Source organism: Frankliniella occidentalis, unplaced genomic scaffold (assembly GCF_000697945.3).
Source record: "Frankliniella occidentalis isolate FOCC.00 unplaced genomic scaffold, Focc_3.1 Scaffold5, whole genome shotgun sequence".
Classification (NCBI taxonomy): Eukaryota; Metazoa; Arthropoda; class Insecta; order Thysanoptera; family Thripidae; genus Frankliniella; species Frankliniella occidentalis.
The window spans coordinates 2696179-2707421 of NW_026267135.1; the positions used below are offsets into that span (position 1 = coordinate 2696179).

General features: G+C 39.7%; 1 protein-coding gene across 1 annotated transcript in view; it reads left to right on the top strand.

Annotated features, from left to right (window-relative positions):
* Positions 1–11243, top strand: part of LOC113210158 (uncharacterized) — a gene marked incomplete in the record, with an annotated part of 170058 nt that overhangs the window by 153822 nt on the left and 4993 nt on the right. The window contains 3 exon segments of the mRNA XM_052269577.1: positions 229–9818; positions 10757–10841; positions 10928–11243. Of these exon segments, the coding sequence (XP_052125537.1) occupies positions 229–1308 (1080 nt within the window).

Sequence of the window (11243 nt, forward strand, 5' to 3'; positions counted from 1 at the left end):
TATTATTATTTCCAATGTATCAATCTATTCTTTTCTTTGAAGAGGAAAGGCAGCTACTTTGTGAAACGCTCAGTTTTTCTTACTCAGTGCTGAATGGCATGCAAGTTGCTTGAGAATGCTCGGCGCGCGACGAGGGCGGCCTCGCCCACCGGCCGGGCCCCCGCTCGTCCCCTCTCTCTCCGCGCGCTCCTGGTGCACGCCATGCTCATCCTCGTCTCGTGCTTGCAGGCCTTCCCCGGGATGGTGCCCTACAAGCGGCCGGCGGCGGACAAGTCCGGCCTCCCTATGTACCAGCCCAACACGACCTATCAGCAGCTGATGCAGCTGCAGCAGCCGTTCGTGCCTGTTTCATGTGAGTACTCGCCCGGCCTGCCTGCGCTGCCTTCGCTCCCCCAGCTGCCTCCCCTGCCCCCCTCCGGACCCCCGAGCTCCTCCAGCGCGTCCTCGACCGCCAGCAACGAGGCTGGGGGCAAAGACGAGTACCAAGAGAGCCAGAGCCAGGGCGGTAGCGGTAGCGGGGGCGGAGGCCCTTCCTCTCAGCCTACCAACACCAACACCTCGACCTCGACCGCGACCGCCTCCACGCCAAAGCCCACACCTTCCTCCTCTGCCCTCCAGCCTGTATCCGCAGCCGCCACGTCGGGCACGAGCACTAGTGCGAGCAGTGTGAGCAATGTGAGCGTAGCTAACCCGTTGGCAGCCCTCTCCTACACCGGGGTGTCGCTTAACAAGCAGGCCGTACACCAAGTGTCCTCGTCCGCACCGAGCGCCTCGGCGATGGCCGCGGCCGCAATGGTGTCGGCAGGTGTCCGGTACCCCGCCAACATGACCCAACTGTCATCCCTCTCCCAGCTGCCCCAGATGTCGACCATGAGTCAGATGAGCCAGATTGGTCAGATGTCGCCCATGTCTCAGATGAGCCAAATGTCACAACTGTCTCAGATGTCTCAGATGTCTCAGCAAATGTCGCAGATGTCACAAATGTCTCAGATGTCGCAAATGTCTCAGCAAATGTCACAGATGTCTCAAATGTCGCAATTAGGGGCAGCGGCCAATCCTTTCCTGCCCTTCCGACCTCCTCAGCCTCAGTTTTTCTCCCCCTTCGGGATGCTACGTCCCCAGATGTTCCCGGGGGCTGCGGCAGCAGGCCAGACTCAGGTGTCCCCAGTCACCTACCCCTTTCACTCAGCCGCCGGAGCAGCGCCGTCAGCAGCGTCAACGCAAGGGCTGCTAGCTGCTAGTGCGGCCGCTCAGTACAACAACAATAGTGTGGTGGTTCAGCCTTATAAAAAAATGAAAACAATTTAAAGTGCCTGCATGCCCACCTAGCCTTAATAAATTTGGATTTCTAGTCAAAATTCTACAACCTTAATTTTTTTTTTAAGAAGGATGAAAACAGTATTTTTCTTCAGGCAAAAGGGCAGAACAAACAAAAAAAACTGAAATAAACTTTACGATATGTAAGAAAGGCTTGATCATGTGCACTTAAATGCATGTCAGGCAGGTGCCTTTGTGTGATAGCACACAACAGGTTGTACAAACAGACTGTTGGATGACTTTTCTGTATATATTTCAAAGAGAATTGATGTGTACCAATTTTGCCACTTTACAAGATTTTTCAACTATATAGATATATACAAAAAATTAATATATAAATTCTTATTAACATATTACAAAATTGTGGTTTAAGTAGGTGGGAAATCCTTCCGTTGTAAATGTATCTGTAAGGATTATAAGGATAATCTTTTTTTCTTCATTGAAATTTTTCTGACACAGTTAGTGTTCTTATTACCAAATATATGTAGGCATTCTAAAGAAATAATGTGTGAATGAATGAACACCAGTGACAGACAACTGGTAGATGTTAGCACTAGTTTGATAGGTGACTGGACTGTGATAGTGTGATAGCTCAAGAGCGTGCAGTGTGGACGAGTGGTGTGTACCATACCTTAAGTACCTGTTCTGCTCCCACTAAATGCTGCTTGATCATAAGTCAATAAATTTGACTTGAGTTCTGCGCATGCCAGGAAATGGGGGATCACTGAATTGCATTAAGTAGAAGCATGGTACAACATTATACTATCAAACTTGTAGATTGTATTAGTTTATATTTCTGTGTTGTTGATTTTTTTTCTTTTCTCTTCCTATCTCCTATGTGTCTGTCTTTCTGTCAGTCTGTCTCTATCTGTTTGTCTGTCTCAGTCTCTGTCTTTTCAATCCATGAGCACACAACATTTCCAGTCTTTTAAATCTTTTAAGTTACCGTGGTGTCTGTTTGATGGGAAAGGAACTAGATTTGCAGTGAGCTTTATTCTCTTTTTATTCTTGTTTCTATTTTTAATGGCCACTTTACATTATTGTTTTATGCTGATTTTTATTTGCTCTTGACTAGAGGTGCGCCCTGTTGCCATACTGTTTGGAGTGTGTCCCTTGTTGATTTGCGCTCCTGGGTTAAGCAGCATTGGCCTCAATCTTAAGTGTGTATTTGTTACAACAATCATGTATGCTGTATGCCCAAATCATCAGTAGACTTGGTTTCTCCTGCAATGTTGTGGCTTCCTTCCCTGGCCCTCTTCCTTTCAGCTCTCCCTCTTTTCGCATCTTATCACCTTTGCTGGAATGTCCCAGGTGCAGGGACTAAAACCATTGTTACGCTCAGACAATATCCACCATCCAGTTGACTTGATAATTAAATTTAGCTTTTAATTTCTAACAGTTCTTAAAAACCAGTGCATGTATGTGATATTTAAGGCCTATGTCTCAGCTAGATTCAGCTTATAATGTTGAATTACAATTAGTTTTACGGGCAATGGATGATGATAGGCTAGGTTTTAATGCAACAAGGGATATTGGCTGTTGTCTGGGCTTCCTCATTGAGTCTAGTACTTTGTTCGTGTAGCTGCTTTTTTCCACTCTGTAGTGACGAACTGTATGTGTGCCTGGAGCCCAGACCAGACTCTCACTCCAACAGACCAGTCTTACTGATAGCGTACATCAGTTCAATTGAATAGTGTTCCTATTATAGTAAACCTATTTAACCAGTCTATAATGTTTAATTGGGAAAGAAAATGAAAATTAAATTTACTTGTTCTTGGTTTTTTAAGATCTCAGATCTTAATGAGAGGTACCATTGAATATATAATTCACACATTAAATGTTGTTTGAAATATTATATATATAAAATCTAGTTTTAAAAGATAATGCCATGTTTCATTTTAAATTTGTTGAAAGTAAATGAATTTTTAAGTAGTGTGTAGGCACATTATTTTTGTTTATTGATGTTAATTTAATTTTCGAAACTTCTTGTTTTATTTGTTCAAAGAATTGATAATTGCGTTTTTCAAAGTATGTTGTTGTGACCACGGAGTACAGAATAGGAGGAGTAGGATTGTTGTACTGTCAGGAGGTAGCAAAGTTGCTTTGGACTCTCAATTTGTTTGTTTGGAGCACTCTGACTAATCACACTCTGTCCGTTGCTATTACTTCTTTGTTTTCTGAATGTTCCCACTGCAGCACTTAGGATGCAAAACAATTCATTTAGTTGAAATACTTAATATTTTTCTATTCTTGCATTTTAGCAATGCTTGTCATCTGCTTTTAACATTCTCAAAGACAGGAAGGTTTGTTGGTACAAACCTCTTCGTATATTTATTGAACAATGCTTTTATGAAACTGTTGCATGGCTTTTGTACTTGAAAACAAAGTGGAATGCGGGTGTTTTGCTGTGTTGTACATTGTGTGATGTCAGAATGTTCCAGCCAGGGTTAGTTCACATATGGGGCAAGTTTCATTTGAATGCAACATAAAATTGCAAGCAGTTTACAATAGTCTACCTCTCACAGCATTTTTGTAACAGCATCTTGAATTTAACATGATATTTTAACTGGGTGCAGGATTTTACAAATTACATTGTGTGTCCCGTGTGACTCACAAATTTCTTATCAACTCATTAGGGGCTTTTTCCTCTTTTATGCCATAATGCACTTCGTTGACAATGGTTGTCACTCTTACATTATGTACCTCGATGCCATCTGATAAAGTCTGACCCTCATCTGTAAATTGTGGTGGTTGCTCTTCCTTACTCTGCTGTTGTTATTTCTTCACAAAATTCAGGTGCTTCCTCTTTATGGCTGAAGTTTTACTTAAGCTCGTAGTCAATTATCACTGTCTGCTTTAAAGACACTGGTGTTGTGTTGTTCCTCATTAGTCTTATAGTATGGTTTACCTCACATTTGTCTAGGTTGCTTTACTTGTGTCAAAGTGTGACGTAGTATGACACAACAAATAAATTTTTAGCATCGCATGGTGCAATGTTGAGTGTGGCATATGCTGTTATCGAGTTGTGACAAAACTCAGAAGATGATGTTAAAGATGGAAAAAGTGCTTTGGCAATTTAGGGACAGTGAAAAGAGGAAATTGTCAACCTTTGATTTAGGAGGACCTATCTTTTATCCAATTGATATAAATCCACAGTTAATTTGTGGTATCTCTTTCAGCTCAGGATTTTCTTATGCTCCTAATGCAAAACAAAACATTTTGTTGTTAGGACTATCCATTTGAATCTTAAGTGCTTTCTGTCTATGCTTTGTACCCTGCACTCCCAATCACTCATTCCTCTACAAATTTACCCTTTTCAGGCAGTCAAGTAGACTGGCTTTGATGCAACCGAATCCTCAGTTTATGGACCAGCTGTGAGCACCACTAGGGGAACTGTGCTTACCATTAGCAAGCAGTAGGGTATAGTAGTAGGAAGAAAATAAGTTGGGCTTAATCATGTACTAGGCAGAAAGAATGATTGGATACGCAATACTACTTTTCATCCTTATTTCCAATTACATTTGAAAACTTTTTGCTTTAGCGTACTTCTGTGAACTGAATTTCCCTAGTAAGGAGTGTTTGGGAGCGTAGATGCCCTTGCCTGCCAAGAGTGTATTGACACTCACACTGCGAGTCCTGTTGACCCTGCAAGTCCACAAACACTTTCAACTGCTTTTAAGTTTGCATTCAATGAAAATTATCCCTGTGTGAACACTGCTTAAGCCCTGAGTGCGCTCAATGAGTAGTTGGTTTGGCATTGGGTAGCATTCACAACCAAAGTGCCTTCTGCATTGCGCTGTCCTGGTCTTAATGTTTTGTTGTTTTTTTTTTATTTAAAAAAAGAAATGACTTTTATTATCATCATTACTTAAAGGGCAAAGAGAATGTACATCTTGGTTTTGGGTTGTTTTTAATTTCTTCATGAGAAAGATGTGGTCTGATGATGTGGCTGCCTGATATGTCACGCTTTTTTGCCATTCACATGTATACTCCTCTGTATGTACTTGCATACTGGATCTGTACTCCCACATTGATTGTGTTCTATGCTGTACTGTACTCTCCTTACATACTGCTCATTCTGATGTCTTGTAAAAATGAAGATCATATATGAGGAGCAAGTTACTTATAAACACCAAACAGTATTTGTAATAATAATGCTTGAAAAATGCATGTTTATTTGTTTTATTAATGCTTCTATTTTTCTCACTCTCTGAAAACTTCTGTCCATCCCTGTTAGTAATCCCTAGCTGAAAGTCCTCTCCTTCCCGCTCATTCCAGACTAGTGAGGTACCGATGATTTTTGTAGTAAGGATGCTTTCGCCTTCACTATTCAGTTGAAACACATTATGTTTGAATCATTCCGCTTTCAGTGGCTGGGCCAGAGGAGACTAAGCAAGGCTTGGAATTGTATTGATAACTTGAGAAAGCTTCTGCTCTTGTTCAATTCTGAGCTTGGGTGGGCAGTTACACTACTAGCATCCTATCTGACAAGCGGTACCAGAATTGTCTTGGGTGTTTTTACAGAAGAAAGGTTGGATGGATTGTGGAACTGAGCGTAGAAATGTTAAGCTGCTGAACCACATGCCAGATCACGCCAGCCCGCCCAGACACGCAAGTCACACTGTGCATTGCCTATCTTGTAGTAACTATACTTTGTTTGCTCTCTCCAGACCTGCTTTATTATCTCTTAAACATCAGAGCTCCATCTTACTACTTGCTACATTTCTTTTTTTATCTTCCCTTATCTTCCTAATTTTGTTCCAGAGTCATCCTTAATTTCCCACTCCCTCACTCCAATGCTTAAGCTTCATTTTAAGATTAATGCTTTCTGTACTATGAGGGCTATCTGCCTATCAGCCCAGCTCACAATCTTTACTAATGCTATCCTTCTGTAAATTATATAGAGAGGGGCTCTTTAATTTGTTTAAACCACAATTATGACATATTCTGTGGTCTATTCCAACAAGGTGTTGCTTCACTATTACATATATGAGCTATATATCATCTAGCTTATTTGTTTTTAGTTATTACGACTGTCTAATTTACTTGTATGCTTTTTCTCCATATTTTACCAAAAAGGTTTTGTGAGCTGGGCCTTGTACAGGGGTAAATTTATTGCGTTTTGCCTTAGGAGAGAGCAAGCTATTGACTGGACAGAGAAATTTTGACTTTTAGCTATGATCTCATATTCCAGCCATAGAGACTGTTTTTTGGAGGTTTTATTTGCTACTGTGGCTTACACTGTTTATTATTCCACATGCATCTTTCCTCTACCCTTCCAAATGATGATAGTGAGCAAAAAAATACATTCAAGTGTGACTCTATGGAAATGAAGAACAAGTCTTGATGCGTACTGTGTGCTTAATAGTGGACACATGCACATATTTGCGGACCTCTTAATGACTAACGCCCTTTTTTCTCATTAGCAATTTTTTTTATGCTTTTATTCATTATTGAAGCTACCAACACACACTATACTTTTATTTATTTTTATTCACCATAGAGAGAACTTTCTGCCATGAGCTGTGTAATGATGTGTTTTAGTTGTTGAGAGGTCACGCCTCATTAGGAAGACACAGCTCATGTTTCGGTCGCTATGCTACAGCTCTGCTAAATTATAGATGGCAACCTGATGTGTGTTTGCTGTGAACACTGTACATTCTTTCTGTCTTTAATGCCCTAGGGGGCTTGTTGTTACTGATAATTAATGACTTTGTGTGTGAAAGGAGTAGAGATTCCTGCTACTGTAAGATGCCTCAATGCTTCGTTTTTGCCATGTTCTTGAATGCGGTGTTTGTAGCTGTATGCTGAGACCTGAGCTGGGTGCGGTGGAGTTGGATACACTTGCTTGGAACAGAATCCTACTTACTCAGTTTCACAAGCCTCCATATGGCCTAGCGAGGATCACACAATCGGCAAGAATTGGCACAAATATTCACGATAACTCTTCCCGTAACTTATCAACACAGTAAAGAACTACTTAACCAGATTTAACACTGATAGGAACAAATTTGTTCCACAGTTTCCATACTCTCTCTTGATTGGGCTGTGCAACTGCACGGAGCATCATCATTCCGGCCATCGGTACACCTCTAATCTGGCCCATGGAAGAGAGTTTTTATTTTTCAGTTCCCCGTGTTGTGTCCCTTCTTTGCGCTGCTGTGAAGCTTAGCGTTCGCTTCGCTGGCCATGGTGCACGTGGAGGTAAGGTCTAGAACTAACCACCCGCCCGCCCACTCTGCAGCCCACCGCAACCCACTCGCCACCTTCAGCCACTCCTACCTGACACCCTGTATCACACAGCCAGACCCATGGAACAGTCTGCCGTAATGGGTAATAATGGGTGTTGGTTAACATACATTTCAGCATCGTTGTGTTGAATTCTTGGGATACATATTGCTTCAGCTGCATCTTGTTGTTGTTACAGAAAGTCAGCATGCTAGATCAGCATGTCTAGTAGATATTGTTATTTTTTGACAAAAAGAAAAGAGTTAAAAAAAGTCCTTTCTTGACAGTCTCTCTATGGGGCTCACTTTTAAAATTTCATTGTCGGATTTGAATGGGGTCTTAAAGTGCTTTCTAATAAATCAAATCTCTTAATGTTTAATTTCCTTGTTTTCTTGCTCATTTAAAAAATATTAATTTGTCCTGTAGTCATTCTCAGTCTTTTGGAGCAGTGTAAGTGAAAGTCATTCTTGGGCTATACTTTTGGGATCCATTTCTCCCAAATATCTTTAGTTTGTGTGTGTGAGTGTGCGTGAGTGTGTGCGCGCGCTTGTGTGTGGTTTTTATGTGCCCGCGCACTGCCCTATATGCTAAACTCTTTACAAAATTTGCCTTTTATTCTTCTTTTTTTTGGTACCGATTGTGTCTGTGCATGTCGCTACATGGAATCAAAATTACAGATAAGGTGAAAGGTTGAATTAGTTTTGCTTGCTTTGACATGCTGCAGTTCACATCAAGATACTTGTCCACACACAAATAACAAAATTTCAATTTTCCTCCTACGTCTTCCAACATTATTCCTCTTCACGGTTGTCTCTTTATCTGTTTTGGTGCCTCATTTGACTTTCTATTTTGTTAAAAGAGAAGAAACTGATATTTTTTGCAGTATTTCTCGTGAGTTTTTGGTAACATATGCGCCTGTCTTAAATATGAGAGCACGCTCTAGTGAAGAGTTGATGTAACCAAACACCTCTTTTAAATTTTGAAAGTACGTATCTGAAGCAGCATTATTAATCTAAAAATTACAATATTGGTAGAAAATCTGCATTACCCAGTCTTTCTGAGACAGTCATTACATCTGGATTAATTATTATTGCTGTATCAGGATTACATTGATGTGTTTTTCATTTATATCTAGAGTTTAGTCAGAACACTTATCTTAATGACTTGTCTTAGCTATTTTCTTTCTTCTAGTTTTCCTCAATGTAGTTCATCAGGAATTGTACCTATAACAGTCGTTTTCTCTTGATTTGAAAGTCTTGAAGTTCAATGCTCAGGTATTTGAGCAACGCTCAAAGCTGTAAGGAAAGAATGTGGTTTAATATTCAATATTCACCTTCTACAACTTCCTTTTTATTTTGCTTCCTCCTATGAACGTTAGCACTTAATTGGTTTCTGTTACTTCTTTCTGAAAGCACAAACAAGCTGGTTTTTTGCTGTATTTTGATTTTTACTGTAGATATGGAAAGTGGAGACATGTCCAGTGGTTAACTGTCCTTTACATCCTACTCTACCCTCTCTACCCCGGAAAATGGTTCAATTGTGTTTTAAGTATGTGCGTTTGAGCTCTTAGTGACTTCTCAGTTTATGAATTTCATATGGATTTCTGAATCACTACGTACCTTTTACTTTTGCTGTTTTTTCCCAATACACTTGCTTTTTTCTTAGTCCTCTTTGCCTCATCAGTTCCAAGAGTAACTTAATGCCTTTAATGTAAGTTTGCGTAAAGGTGAAAAGCTTTTCCCTCCCATAGAAGACTATTCTTCAATATATGCCTCCTTGCCACAAATGGAGAAAATGTTAATTTTCAGCACAAATGGGCCTTTTATTTTCTCTTAATGCATTCCATTGAAGGCTGTCATTTCTAAAACTTACTTTAAACCAAACTTTGCATTACTACTTTTACTTGTTTTAATGGATTTCTGTGGTAATGAACAATACAATGACATTTCTCTCACTCTCATATACAGCATGAAACCGACTGGATCTGGTAGCTTAAATGCATGCTCATTTCATCTCTCGCTGTTTCTTATGTTTTTATTTTATTTTTATTATTGCTGACGACTGACCACATCAGTTGTATTTCAAGCTTGCCATCTGCCTGTCTGTTTGTTTACTTGCCACATCTTGCCGTGCAATTCTGCACACACCAATGCTGAATGGAACGCTCGCTCGAATGCTTTGTATGACGCTGCTGCTGCTGCATGGTGGGTCCGGCTCCAGCTTGCAGTCCTACAAATGCTCCCTATGTGATCTACACTGACGACCAAGGACAGGTATATTTTGTCTCATACTTGTAAGTCCATTATATCTTACTTCTTGACAATTAATTAAAAACAATGTGTTGATTAATTTTTTGTTGTTTTAGTGAAAAAAAAAGGTTAAAGCATTATTTTTTTGACAATATGAAATTATCAAACAATCAACAACACTTTCACTTTTCAGCAAGTATCATGATAACTGTTAGAAGTCTTTTCATTTTTCTTTCTTTAATCAATCAATCTTTTTAGCCTTTCTTTAACATCTCATTTTAATTTTTAATCTTGAAAATTAATCTAATTCATTTCCACTATGCTAAACACATTTCCAAACTAGAATCTGATTCTCTTTGATTTAATTTACTCTTGGTGTGGGAATTGGAAATTAAATTTTTTGAGCTTTCTTGCTGTGGTTCTTATGACCGGTCAGTGAGATTTGTTGCTACTGTTTTGCCTTCGCTCTTTTGCATGCAGTTTCTTTCCTGCTGCCATTTAGAATGCATGTGTAAACATCACTTTTTTTTCTGCATGACAATATGAGAATCCTCATTCTCTTCTATGGTAGCTATCTTTTTTTGTGTAACAAATGCCTCAAAATTTTCTTTTACCTTTCAACAAATGTTTTGCTTTCAAATTCAATATTGTTGTGTTTGAATTTTATCAGGATAGTCAGTTATGCGAATTTTGAAGTAAGACTTTGGTGATAAATGTAAAACTTGTAATTTCTCTTCACATCAATGACAAGAGTCATATATAATTTCTAAAATCGTAACCGGTATAGGAATCTTGAGTCAGTGTCTAGGAATTGGGCTATAAGCAAATGTATGTGAGGGAAATATATAGTGAAACTTGGCAACCAACATGTGTTATTTTGTCTGGTTGTATTAGTAGCTAAGATACTACTCAAAATGTGTTTTCTCCAGATTAATAAAAATTTGTTTTGTGTTTGTTTGCAGTTACTGGACACCCTCCCGGTGTGCCAAGATTTTAATCGACAGCTTTGCAATCGGTTGACTTGCAAGTTTGTCCATCTTCAGGAAGGTGTGTATAGGTTCTGGTTCATGAAACTTTTAGTATCTATAAAAATTCTGTGAGCTCATGACTGTAATTGCGTTTCTTTTTTTCAGGATGTGGTGTGGAGGTGCGGGAAATGAGAGTTACAGTGTGCCGTGATGCAGCCCGGGGTCAGTGCAGCCGTCGGCAATGCAAATTTTACCATATACCAATTGCATTGCCCCCAGCGAGCCACATGCAGACATGCGCAAATCCATAATACATTATGAACTTTATGAACGAATAGTTAATAATCAATTTCATGTTAGATTGCCTGCCTGCCCACCCAACCTTCTGACCATCATACTGTTTTGTTTTGTTCTTGAGGATTGTTTGTTTTGTTGTTTATGAAACAAGATTTTTGTTCCAAGGGTCTGTTCTTTACTATTA